The 14,892-nt window shown below is 32.3% G+C and overlaps 1 protein-coding gene across 1 annotated transcript in view; it reads left to right on the top strand.

Moving 5' to 3' along the window:
• The window catches only part of LOC130221397 (probable serine/threonine-protein kinase clkA), a gene marked incomplete at its 5' end in the record, with an annotated part of 48,708 nt that extends 41,913 nt beyond the window's left edge, over positions 1-6,795 (top strand). Inside the window, 1 exon segment of the mRNA XM_056453872.1 lies at positions 6,706-6,795. Within this exon segment, the coding sequence (XP_056309847.1) occupies positions 6,706-6,795 (90 nt within the window).
• Positions 6,796-14,892: the final 8,097 nt, after the last annotated feature.

Below are 14,892 nucleotides of genomic sequence, written 5' to 3'. Positions count from 1 at the left end.
TGCTGGCTGTAAATCTGGCATTAGGTCTTTAATAGCAGCACCCTGAGCAATAACACAAACTCCATGTGTAATACCTGCTAATGAGGTCTAGAGACAGCTGTGCATTTCACACACTCCATTCACTAGCCGGACAAAAACATGTTCTGTTCAGAAAGCTGAATATGTCTTTAACAATGTTAAATAAAGAAATTAATAAAAAGAATGATGGGAATTAGTCAAATCAAGTTATAAAAATTAATGTGCTAATGCATGCAGTGATAATTGGTATTGGTCTATCTACTGTATGCAAGTGTTAGTCTGATATAGATAAGGACTATTGACAAGCAAAAACAATGCAAAGGAATGCAAAACAAAACAATACACAAAAAAGCAAAACAAAACTAAATGTAAAAAAGCAAAGCAAAGCAAAAAAAGCAAAACAAAAAAGCAAAACAAAACTAAATGTAAAAAAGCAAAGCAAAGCAAAAAAAGCAAAACAAAAAAGCAAAGCAAAAAAGCAAAACAAAAAAGCAAAGCAAAAAAACAAAAAAAGCAAAAGCAAAGTAAAGCAAAATAAAACAAAAGAGCAAAGCAAAACATAACAAAACAAAAAAGCAAAGAAAAAAAACAAAAGCAAAGTAAAGCAAAATAAAAAAAGAGCAAAGCAAAACAAAACAAAACAAAAAAGCAAAGAAAAAAAACAAAAGCAAAGTAAAGCAAAATAAAAAAAGAGCAAAGCAAAACAAAACAAAACAAAAAAGCAAAGAAAAAAAACAAAAGCAAAGCAAAATAAAAAAGAGCAAAGCAAAAAAACAAAACAAAAAAGCAAAGAAAAAAAAACAAAAGCAAAGTAAAGCAAAATAAAACAAAAAAGCAAAGCAAAAAAACAAAACAAAAAAGCAAAGAAAAAAAACAAAAGCAAAGTAAAGCAAAATAAAACAAAAAAGCAAAGCAAAAAAACAAAACAAAAAAGCAAAGCAAAATCAAAGTAAAGCAAAACAGCAAAGAAAAAAAAAAACAAAAGCATAGTAAAGCAAAATAAAACAAAAAAGCAAAGCAAAACAAACAAAGCAAAATCAAAGTAAAGCAAAATAAAACAAAAAAGCAAGGCAAAACAAAACAAAAGCATAGTAAAGCAAAATAAAACAAAAAAGCAAAGCAAAACAAAACAAACAAAGCAAAAGCAAAGTAAAGCAAAATAAAACAAAAGAGCAAAGCAAAACATAACAAAACAAAAAAGCAAAGAAAAAAAAACAAAAGCAAAGTAAAGCAAAATAAAAAAGAGCAAAGCAAAACAAAACAAAACAAAAAAGCAAAGAAAAAAAACAAAAGCAAAGTAAAGCAAAATAAAAAAAGAGCAAAGCAAAACAAAACAAAACAAAAAAGCAAAGAAAAAAAACAAAAGCAAAGCAAAATAAAAAAGAGCAAAGCAAAAAAACAAAACAAAAAAGCAAAGAAAAAAAAACAAAAGCAAAGTAAAGCAAAATAAAACAAAAAAGCAAAGCAAAAAAACAAAACAAAAAAGCAAAGAAAAAAAACAAAAGCAAAGTAAAGCAAAATAAAAAAGAGCAAAGCAAAAAAACAAAACAAAAAAGCAAAGAAAAAAAAAACAAAAGCAAAGTAAAGCAAAATAAAACAAAAAAGCAAAGCAAAAAAACAAAACAAAAAAGCAAAGCAAAATCAAAGTAAAGCAAAACAGCAAAGAAAAAAAAAACAAAAGCATAGTAAAGCAAAATAAAACAAAAAAGCAAAGCAAAACAAACAAAGCAAAATCAAAGTAAAGCAAAATAAAACAAAAAAGCAAGGCAAAACAAAACAAAAGCATAGTAAAGCAAAATAAAACAAAAAAGCAAAGCAAAACAAAACAAACAAAGCAAAATCAAAGTAAAGCAAAATAAAACAAAAAAGCAAGGCAAAATAAAACAAAAAAGCAAAGAAAAAAACAAAAGCATAGTAAAGCAAAATAAAACAAAAAAGCAAAGCAAAACAAAAATCAAAAGCAAAACTGAAAAGCTAGACAAAAAAAATCTAAAGCAAAGCAAAACAAACAAAAAACTAAGCAAAAAAAAAAATTCTAAATATAGATATATCTAGATTTTAGATTTATAAATCTAGAATAAATGTATTTATGAGAAAAAGGTTACTATTTTTGGAAAAAATATATTTAATTTCACAAATAAAGAAATAAAATGTTGAGAATAAATTCATTCAGGGAAACAATGAAAGAAAAATCATCACATTATGAGGAAAAATTACAAAAAAAAAAAGTTGATAAATCATTAAACTCCAAAAAAAAAAAAACGTTTTTTGAAAGAAATTTCTAAATAAAACTGACAAATTCATTAAAATGAAATAAAAATAAAAAATACAGAATAAATGGACTGTTGAGAATGATTTCAAATAAATTAAGAAGCAAAAAAAAATCATTACTTTGAGAAATTCAAAAAACAAATTCAAGAAATGTTTTTTTTTTGAGAGAAATGTCTAAAAATGTGGAGCATAAACTCAAATTCTGAGAAAAATCATTACATTTGCAAATTACAAAAATGTTGGGAAATCATTGAATTCCAAGAAAGTGAGATTGTCAAAAATAAAATGCTGACAATAAAATGAATAAAAATTCAATTAAATATTTTTTTATAATTAAATAAAAAATAGAAATAAACTTTTGAGAACGAACTCATTCAAACTCATATATATCTAGCTGCTGAAACTGACTAATGCACCAGCCCTCATTTCTTTATTACAGACTCAATAATAGATACAATATGTAAATGGAAGTTAATCGCTTAATAAACCATTAGGCCCGAGGAAACATTTAGTGCCATTAAACCACTGCAGACTTTCTAAAACACATATGATTTTAACACACATTAAACAGATTTAGGATATTCATGGGAGACAGAGGTATCTTAAAACAAGATATTCTGACAAAATGAAAAGATGATTGGGGACTGATATTATACCAAAACGACATTTTAACCCACTGTTTATTATTTTAATCAACATTTTAGTATTTCAGCTTTATTTAAATTGTATTTATTAATTTATTTTATATATTATTTTATGATATATTTTTTATTTAAATCCAATGTTTTCCATTTAATTGTTTATTACTTTATAATTGTATGTATATTTTTATTTTACTATATTATTTTATGCATGATTTTAAACATTAAATGTATTATTTTAAACATTGTTTTATATTTAATTCAATTAATTTAGTTTTATTTTATGTACAGTTTTATTCTATGTATTTTTTACATATAATTTTAAATATGTTATGTATTATTTTATATTTTAATTTTATTTTATATATAGTTGTATTGTATTTTATGTATCATTTTAAAAACTTTTCATGTATTGTTTCATGTATTTTATGTAGTATTTTATATTTGATTTAATTTAATATTTTTTTTATCTTATTTTATGGATTGTTATGTACCACTTTAAATATTTTATGTATTATTTTATATTTTAATTATTTTATTTTATATATAGTTGTATTGTATTTTATGTATCATTTTAAAAACTTTTCATGTATTGTTTCATGTATTTTATGTAGTATTTTATATTTGATTTAATTTAATATTTTTTTTAATCTTATTTTATGGATTGTTATGTACCACTTTAAATATTTGATGTATTATTTTATTTTATTTTATTATTATTTCTGTCTTACAGCATGAAAAATCTGAACAAACATGAAATAAACTGATCACCTGAAAGGATCAGATAAGCATCAGATATGTTATTCAGATTTCCTCTCATTGAAGTAAACAGAAGCAGTAATAAACAAAAGCTGCCAAGAAACATTACAAAGAGCTGACTTGAGAAGCTTAAAAGGGACTTTCCTTTTATCCTCAAATTAAGCCTAGAGAAAACATTAAGTAAACAAGTGGCAGCTTATGAGCATTTCAACAAATCAAGCTCAGTTTGAGTCTCATCTTACAAAGTTCTAGGGGTCTAAACACACTCTCCTCTTTTCAGGATACGTTAATGTCATTAAGCTCACATTCATTTAAGCTGGTAAAATGGCACAATTTATTTATTTATTCATTCATTCATTCATTCATTCATTCATTCATTCATTCATTCATTCCTTCATTTTCTTTTCGGCTTAGTGCCTTTGTTAATCTGGGGTCGCCAAAGCAGAATGAACCACCAATTTATCCAGCATATGTTTTATGCAGCAGATGCCCTTCCAGCTGCAACCCATCACTGGGTGCAACCCAATCATCCATACTCAATCACCCACACACTTACCCAATTCACCTATACCACAAACCGGCGCACCCGGAGGGAACACAAGCAAACATGGGGAGAACTCTACACGGAGATGCCAACTGACCCAGCTGAGGCTCGAACCAGCGACCTTCTTGCTGTGAGGCAAATGTCCTATCCACTGCGCCACCGTGACCCCCTTATTTATTTATTTATTCTTTTGATTAGTCATTCATTTATGAATTCATTAATTTGTTTGGTTAATTGTATATTAAATTTATTCATTCATTCATATTTATTTATTTGTTTTTATTCACACATTCATTCATATTTAATTGTTTTGATTTATTGTTTTTGTTTACTTTTTAGTTCATTCGTTCATTTATTCTTTCATTCATTAATTTTTATTTATTCATTCATTTAGTTTTTAATTGTCTATTTATTTATTTGATTATTCATTCATTAATATTTATTTATTCATTCGATTATTCATTTATTTATTTATCATTCATTCATTCATTCATTCATTACTTCATTCACTTATTTTGTTTCTATTTATTTGTTTATTTGGTCATTTAGATTCATTCATTCATATGCATTTTTTTTAATTTTTCATTCATTCATTCATTCATTCATTCATTCATTCATTCATTCATACATACATACACACACATTTAATTGTTTGTTTGCATTGTTTTATTGTTTATTTTTGTTTAAATATATTTTTTATTTGTCTGTTCATTCATTCATTCATTTATTTTCTTTTCGGCTTAGTGTCTTTATGAATCTGGGGTTGCCACAACAGAATGAACCGCCAATTTATCCAGGTATACGTTTTATGCAGTGGATGCCCTTCCAGCAGCAACCAATCACTGTTAAACATCATTCACACACATACACGATGCCCAATTTTAGCTAACCCAATTCACCTTTAGCGCATGTCTTTGGACTGTGGGGGAAACCAGAGCACCCGGAGGAAACTAATGTGCACACGGTGAGAACATGCAAACTCCACACAGAAACGCTAACAGACCCAGCTGAGGCTCTTTATCTTTATTTGTTTATTATTAATTCATTCGTATTTTATTTATTTATTTTTATTTATTTATTTTCTTCCAGTGACAATATAGCTTCTCTATTTTTTGTATTATTTATTTTATCTATTTTTATTTATATATTTTTATATTGTTTTATTTTTTAATTGTTTGTTCATTTATTCATTCATTCATTCATTCATATTTTTACATTTATTTATATATGCATTTATTTAGTTATTGATTTTAATCCATTTATTTATTTTTCAGTGGTGCTTTAGCTTATGCAGCTTTGTAATGTGCCAATGTAAGAATATAATAGATATTCATGCTCCACTACTTTTTAATCTAGAAACAGACGCACAAATCTGCCAACAATAAGCCTTTCCATTTGTCATACACATAAAGCAGAGACACTGAATATTGCCATTGTCACACATTACGGCTGGAATTACACCATTCATTAATACGCCTCAGAGAGTCAATCAGACTTGATGGCGTATTACGGTGAAAAAGCCTTTTGTAGCGAGCGTATTTGTAATCATTAAACGGCTAGCGGCTAAAGACCTTGTCAAAAGTGATCAATGAAATGCGGCCGCAGAGCAGATGCCATTGTTTTACTTTCAAAATGAACTGAAAAAATGCTGACGGTGGACTTTTGGACGAGCACTGGGGGATTGAAACAACACAGATTAGCAAAAATGAGAAAGGAAAAGTCTTGGCTTCTCTGTATTCAGCAATGGTATCTGGATGCAGCCTCTATGATGCAAGCTGAGATTGCATCACTCAGCGATGCAATGTCAGACGTTTCAGGCCAGATTAAGTTCCTGTAAAAAGCAGACAGCTGCTTTTTAAGACATCTTAAGATTTGTCAGCATTACAAACGGACTGATCAGATTCAAAACAGAGCTGACAGGATTGCAATTTCAATACATATTCAATTGTTAATAGATAATTAATAGTTAGTAGAGTTTAATTAATAATATATCAATATAGTCAGAAATATAGTAGGTAAATGGAAGGCCACTGGAACAGTTCTTGTGAAGGAAATATATGCTAGACCAGGGGTTCGCAACCTTTTACACTGCGGGGCCCACTTCTTTCTCCAATCAATTTTTGAAGGCCCACCTGTCTGACATTTTCTCTAAAATGTTTGTATGAAATGTTCATTTAAACCTTTATTTTATTAAATATCTACTATTCAAAAATATTCAGACAAATGTAAAATACAGTAAAACACCCTAAACGTGTCGATATGATGGCGGTTGAGATTGCAGCTGGATAATAATGGGAGATCGCTGACAGGAGCAGTGAACACCTCCACCAAAGCGCGTCTGAAGCTCATATGCAAGTTTATTGTACATTCTATGGGTGAGAACTGGAATCTCTGGCATGTTCTATGATTCTAATGTGTATCAAGGAACTGTAGATGGAATATGACAATTTAAATCTGGACTTGATTTATCAGGTGATGAAGCTCGCCTCCACACTTCCAGAGGGTCAAAACTACAAGATCTACATAGACAACTACTTCACCGGTGTCGCGTGTGCTTTTTAGATGAAAAGAACTGTCATATGAACCATCACTGCAAGTAATTAAACACACTGAATGTTATTAATAATATATATATATGATTGTTTTGTGATCATCACTCATGATATATACTGCTATCGGGCTAAGTAAGTGAATAACCCTGCAAATGAATGCTTAAATGCTCTATATACCCGTTCAGACAAAGTGAGTACAAATACAGAATATTCTGCTCTAACCCAATGTTGCAATATTATTACGTTTCAAAATTTCTCTAAAAACGTACTAAAATTTAATAAATACTAATTTCTTCATCAGAGGCCTCCTCATTTTTTGATATTTTTGTTTTCTGTATTTGGGTTCTACAGGGTTAAAATATTTCAAATTGCACATATTGGCTAATGATTTTGTTTGAAACTGTTCATGTTGTATAATATAATAATATTTTTTACTGAAAGGCATTTAACTGAAATTTGATTACTTACAAAATGCATGCTGTACATATTAACAATAAAACAAGAAGCATCTGAGCTGCAATCACTTACAACTCCTCAAATGAAGCACAATTATTTCAACAATGTCATGGAGCTGAGAGGATTACTAAACTAGGACCATAATAACCTAATTAAACAGCAAGGCACATTTATTTAACTAATTCTTCTCTATGCTAAATAGGTTTCACAGCAGTGTTCACAACACGTCTGAAGGACACTCATAGAGGCTGAAATCAAGCTAAAAACATGTGATTGTCTCAAGTTTTTCTGCAAGGATCCATAAATTGAGATAAGCATCATTACAGGAGTAGAAGCAGAACATTTAGTTTTATTAAAGAACATAATTCAATTGCATCGTGTCATTCATTTTCCTTCACCTCAGTCCTTTATTTATTAGGGGTTGCCACAGCGGAATGAACCACCAAATATTCCAGCTTTTGTTTTACACAGCGGATGCCTTTCCAGTACTGGGAAACACCCATACACTCTTACATTCACACACACACTGCATCTGATTTAGTTCACGCAATTCACCTATAGCGCATGACTTTGGACTGTGGGGGAAACCGGAGCACCCTGAGGAAAACCCTGCCAACACAGAGAGAACATGCAAACTCCACACAGAAATGCCAACTGGCCCAGTAGGGACTTGAACCAGTGACCTTCTTGCTGTGAGGTGACAGTGCTAACCATTGAGCCACCGTGCCACCCTTCACTAAGTGTTTACTGTGATAAACTGATGCAGTAAGTGTTTTTAGACAAATACAGTATAGTGGGTATTAAATATAACTGAGAAACAAATCCAGCTTTGTGTTGCAAGAGTGTTCATGAGGTTGAAAGACTGGCACAGAAAGCACACTCACCATATGTGTAGCGTCTGTGCCAAACACTGTTTATAACCTGGCACGCTTTAGCTCTATTGTGTGCCTTACTGTAACTGCACTTATTTACTGATCTTGAAGAAGAAGAAAAAAAGTACATTATTAAAGGACAGTATTCTGCAAAAGGGAGGGCAAGGCTTATTTTGATCCATTTCTCAGTGAATATGGACGGTTGGTGCATTGATGTGATTTGGTGCATTTACACAGAACTACTTCATTAAAGAGTTATATTCGTTAAAATAAGAGTGTTGTAACCCATTATCTACAGAAACAGACAGATAAAGCATTTAAATTGACTAATAAGAAAAAAGTATGAATGAAAACATTTATAAATGTGTAGATTAGCCAGTATAAATCTATGACGTTTTATAATATAACTTAAATAGAGCAGATGGAGGGAAGAAAGTTAGTAAATAAGGAAGGAAGGACAAAAAAAGAGGAAGAAATGAAAGAGGAAGGAAGAACAGAAAAAGAGGAAAGAAGGATAGATAAATGGATGGAACAGAAAGAAAGGAAGGATAATGGATGGGTGGATGGAAAACAGGAAGGAAGGATCGGTGGATGGATGGAAAAAGAGGAAGGATGAAAAGAAGAAAGGATTGAAGGAAGGAAAGAACAGACAAGAGGAAAAAATGAAGGAAGGATTGATGGATGAATGGGAAAATTAAAGGAAGGAAGGAAGGCAGGAAGGATTGGTGGATGGTTGGAAAAAGAGACAGGACGGAAATAAGGAAGGAAGGAATGAGGGAAGGATGGATAGATGGAAAGAAGGAAGGATTTATGGATGAGTGGAAAAAGGAAGGAAGGAACTATTAATAGATGAATGGAAAAACAAAGGATTGCTTGACGGATAAAGAGGATGGATGGATGGATAAAGAAAATGGAAAGATTAACGGATGCATGGACAGGAAAAAGAGTAAGGAAGGAAGGACTGATGAATGAATGGGGAAAAAGGAAGGAAGGAAGGAAGGTAGGATTGATGGATGGATGGAAAAAGAGAAAGAAAGAAGGAAGTCGTGATGAGATGATGGATGGATGGAAAAACAGAATGGAAGGAAGAAAGGATTGATTGATGGATGGAAAAAGAGGAAGAGGGATTGATGGATGGATGGAATAAGAGAAATAAAGGAAGGCGTAATGAATTGATGCATGGATGGAAAAACAGAATGGAAGAAAGGAAAGATTAATTGATGGATGAATAGGAAAGAAAGGAGGAAGGAAGGATTACTGCATGGAGGAAGAAAGTAAGAAAGATTAATTGATAGATGAATAGGAAAGAAAGGAGGAAGGAAGGATTACTGCATGGAGGAAGAAAGTAAGGATTGATGGATGGATGTACAGAAAAAGGATTGATGGATGGAAAAAAGAGTAAGTAAAGAAGGAAGGAAGGAAGGAAGAATTGATGGATGGATGGATGGATGGATGGATGGATGGATGGATGGATGGATGGATGGATAAAATTAAAAAAAAATTGATGAATGGATGGATAAAGATGAAGGAAGAAATGAAGGAGCGAAGGAAGGATTGATGGATGGACAGATAAAGAGGAAGGAAAGATTGATGGATGGACGGAAAGAGGAAGGAAGGATTGATGAATGATAGAAAAGAGAAAAGTAAATGAGGAAGAATTGATGAATTGATGGATGAATAGATGGATACAGAGGAAGAAAGGATTGATGGATGGACGTATGGATGGATAAGGAGGAAGGAAGAAAAGTAGGATTGATGGATGGATGGAAAAAAAGTAAAGGAGGAAGGAAGGATTGATAGATGAATGGAGGGATGGATAGATGAATAAAGAGGAAGAAAGGAGGGAGGGATTTAGGGATGGATGTAAAAAAGGAAGAAAAGCAGTGAAGGAGGGATGGATGGAAAAAAGAGGAAGGAAGGAAAGAAGGAAGAATGGATGGAAGGGTACAGAAAAAAAGAAAAAGAAAGAAAGAAAGAAAGGAAGAAAGAAAGAAAGAACGAACGAAACACACAGTTTAAGCCACCGAATCATCATACTGTCATGACTCTACAACATGTGTTTTGCATTAGCACAGAAGGAAAAGAATCAGTTGTCTATTGCAATATGCTGAGATTATTGTGATTCAACAATATCATGTATTCTGCTGCTGTTACAGGTATGTAGAACGTCATTTATATAATCCCACAGTCCTGACACAGAAACATCTGCACGAGGTCACTTCCTGTGGAGTGATGATATGATGTGCGTCACACCAGCAGATTGGCCTCATTACCTCTACTGTAAACCACTCCGGGCCGCTGCGCTGAATATGTTTAATAAAAATCGTCAGGGGCAAGGTGTTTCTGAGGAGGTCTCAAGTTTGATTAAAGCCAGATGGTGAACCATATTTTTATTATTTTAAAGCCCGAGTTGACGCTTAGAATCTGAGGCTTAAAAATAATGCAGCGTTTCTGTAGAACAGCTGCTGGCAGAGTTTTCCTCACACGTCCTTTACCATGTATGGAAAGCACAAAGAGATTCATTAAAATGGTCTTAATTAGTCTCTGAAAGTTATGTACAAGTTATGAAACTACAGTTAAACTGTGCAGAGTTAGTTCAGCATGAATTTGGGTAAAATGTGTAACATCCAAATATAACCGTTATGTATTATTTAGAATTTTGCCTATTAGTTTATCTATAGTTTAACCAAAGTTGGGAAAAGTTTTTATTAAATTAAATAAATTCCTTCATTTATTCATTTTCAATCAGCTTAGTTGCTTTTTTTATAAGGGGTCACCACAGCGCAATGAACCACCAACTTGTCCAGCATCTTTTACATAGAGGATACCTCTCACACACCCATGCACTACAGCCAATTTAGTTATTCAATTCCAGCCGGAAAAACTAGTGACCTTTTTGCCGTGAGGTGACAGTGCTAACCACTGAGCCTCCGTGCCACCTAAAATAAAATGAAAATAAATAAAATAAACTAATATAACAGAACGAAGATCAACAAAAAAACGAAAAAATAAATAAATAAAAACAAATAAACAAAAATAAATAAATGCTATGTAAATACTAAAACTGTTTACAGTATAAATGTACATTTTTTTATCATGAAAATCATTAATAAACTATAAATTCAAACTGTAAAAATATTTTAGTAGAAAAGACAACACTAGTAAAAAACTGAAAATGTAGAAAGTGAATGTAGAAAGAGAGCAGCATTACAGCTACTGAACAGAGTACTAGAGTAATCTAATCTAGAGGTCATAAAAGGATGAACTAGCTTTTCTGCATCGGAGATAGATCGCTTGATTTTTGAGCTTAGCAATATTTCTGAGATGAAAGGTTTTCAAAACGTTAGTTGCCGTTTAATATAACACCCAGAGATACAGAGGAAAGAAAGAAAGAAAGAAAGAAAATAATTTATCGACAATCATGTTATCAATAATATGTTGACCTTCAAACCTCACACCCAGGCTATAAAAAAATTCAACAAAGACCGTTCCGGATCGTTTTAAATATGTACCTCATGTACCTATGATGACACTGTTTTATAAACAATTTACTGAACATGTTTTATCTTTCTGCATTGTAACTTGGTACGGTAATCTGAGTCTGTCAAATAAGAACAGGTTGAGTAGCCTTGTGAAGGTAAGATCATTGGTTTTACCCAAACTGGTCCAATGGTAATTTACTATAATTATGAGCTCAGGGTCTCTCCTATGCACCCTGAATAACTCATTGTATTTTGTGTTTCAGCTGCTGCCATCAGGACATTGTTTTAGAGTTCCTATGCAGGACAAACAGAATTAGAGATTCTTCCATAATGGTGGTTGTTAGGTCATTAAATGAGACCAGTGTGGAGGGAAATGCAACTAAAATTGATTTATTGTATGTTTTATGGTAATACTTTAGTAATGTGTAAATATTATTTTACAATTAAAAATAAGTGTTACGTGAAGACTAAAATAGTTGTTAGAAACCTTCAGTATACGTGTGGTAATCGGACTGCTTCTCCATAAACAAGTAGAGGGAGAAAAATCACAAGACATTGTCTCAGAAAAATAATTCCAGAAATTTAATTTTGCATAATATTGGCATCAAACTCAAAACATATACTCAGGAGATGTGTAGCTTTTAGCCTATTACTTTTCTGTGTTGCTTCAGGACTAATTTCACATGTTTGTTTATGAAATAATAACATGTTTAGTGTGGTGCAATTAGTTTTTTACATTATTCAAGCATCAATTCCTTTTTTTAATATGAAGCAATATAAACTCTACATGATAGATAATAAAGCCCAGAGTGTCTTCTTTCTAAAGATACACGAACTGTAAATGTAGACCAAATTATTCAGCAGCTGTTACTGTTTTAGTTTGGGGAGGTCAGTTTGGAGAAAGCGCCTCTGACGGTGAGGGAAAGAGGGACAGAGATATAGCCTCAGAAAACTTTACAGAAATCTCATTCTGCATGCTATCTTTATCAAATTTAAAAAACATGAAACACTTGGCTTTCAAGGCATATTTTTTCTAGGATATTACATTAATGTTTTCCTGTGTTTTTATAGACCTTTTTCCTGGAACGCAAAATTACCCATTATGCTTTGCATGTATGCGCAAGGAGAATGCTAAGAACTTCTGGTCGGCAGCTGATGCATGTAAACAGTCACATTTGGACAGCTTTGAAACGATAGTTTTAATCTATTTTCCCTGCTTTTATCATCTTTAAACTGATACTGTTGTCGATCAGCGCCACCTCCTGGACTGATCTTTTTTTTTTTTTTAAGATTTTTTAAGATTTATTTTTGGCCTTTTTGCCTTTCTTAGATAGGACAGTATTTAGACAGGAAGCGAAGTTGGAGAGCGAGATGGGGGTAGGGTAGGGAAAAGTTCTCGAGCTGGGATTCGAACTCAGGACGCCCTGACATGCTACTGAACCATATGTTGATACACTAACCACTAGGCTATTGCGCCGACAGATCATTTAAAAAAATGTGATCTAATAGGATGGAAAACAACTGCTGTGAGGCATTTCCCCCTCGCTGTCAGACGGGATCTTCTGCAGTTTAAATGAAGCCTCGTTATCGCTAAAGTCACCAGTACTGTCCCATTAGCACACTGATTTAATAACTGTGACAAAGTGAAAATAAACTGACATTTTGAAATCACAGAAAAACACAAACCGTGGTAAATACAACACACTAAACGAAACATAAATGGCTCACGATTAAATTGAACATGCAAATCAGCCAGCAGAGTATCAGTAACGGACTTTTATTGGTCATTTTTGTAAATTGCATGACTTACATATCTGTTAAGTTTCATGCCAGTAATCTGGTTTGCAGTGAAGTATTGCGTTTGTGCGTGTGGCGTGTGTGTGTGTATTGAAGAGCCACTGAGATAACAGCTGACAGGCCGGGGAAACACACACACTGTATTTCTGACGGCAGACACATGAACTAAGAGAACGTTTTTCTCGCTCTTGAACCACATCTGACAGATTATAACGGCTTTAACACACACCTTTCAAAGTTGTGTGTCACAAAAACACTCCGTAATCCACTCAAAACGCTATTGAAACCCATTTTCGGAGCGCAAATTACCGGTTGTAAATGCTGTAAACGGAAGTTCTTAGCTTTCTACCGGAAGATGCTGGTCGATATGGCACCCTCCATGCAGCAGCCAAGAAAAAGGTCTATATGGAAAACAAATATTGAACAAGGATTTTTTTTTTCTCATGACTTCATAATGTATAACTTTTTATATTTTTGAGCATGTAACTTTCCCTTTTTACCACAGTAAAGCTTAAAGTGTCTTCTTTCCAATGCTACCCATTTGTGTTTGTAGCTTACTGGAGTCAGGAACTGTTACTATTTAAAGTTAGGTAGGCGTAAATCTTCAAAAGTGAGTGCTGGCTAACAGGTGACAAGACTTTTATCTCAGCAAAGTCAGGCCTTACTGTCCTAATTAAATAACTAAAAATAAAGGCATGATCATATTTTATTTTGGTAAAATAAGCATAATCTAGAGGCCTTTGTCTTTCATATAAGCCACTTCTAATACCAAATGATCAACTACAAGTCAAGTTATTATTTGCTGTTCCTAAAATTTGCATAGGCAACAAGACTTTTGCCAGGTAGTGTACTAATCAAACTTGATTACATTTATAAGACCTATGCAACAGTTAATTTATTCATTGCTTCAGTCAAACAGCCCACGATCACAGACAATGTGGAACAACGTTGTAAATCATATAGAGCGAATATTGTGTTGTTATATAACCTGATCTGGAAATTGTGGTCCCTTGGCTTTGTGTACTCGGGTCAGGCTTCAATCTAACGTTTCCTGAACAGCTCAAGTGGAATGAGATGGAATGATTGTATAATTCAGGGCTGTTTTCTACACATCTATGGGACGATTAAGCAGATGACAGTAGTTTGATGTCTGAATACAGGGTCAAAATGAGTGACATTATCACAGTAAAATGGGATGCAAATAACAAACAACAAAGTCATGCATGGAAGGGGAAACCGACCAGACAAAACATACCGAGGCAGGTTCAAAGCAATCAATCACGTCTCCTTCAGAGCACAATGTAAAATATAACAATGAGAAAAAGACGAAAGGAGCTTTTCAAGCATCAAAACAATACAAATGCAATACGACTTAAATAAAGTATTTATTTATTTATAAATATGTTATTCATTTATCAATAGATATTATTTATTTATTTACTTTATATATATATTTTTTATTTAAAATATTTCATTTATTTATTCATAAATATATTTATT

Source organism: Danio aesculapii, chromosome 1 (assembly GCF_903798145.1).
Source record: "Danio aesculapii chromosome 1, fDanAes4.1, whole genome shotgun sequence".
Classification (NCBI taxonomy): domain Eukaryota; kingdom Metazoa; phylum Chordata; class Actinopteri; order Cypriniformes; family Danionidae; genus Danio; species Danio aesculapii.
Note: the sequence above shows the minus strand (reverse complement) of the source record. Positions and strands in the feature narration are given on the sequence as shown.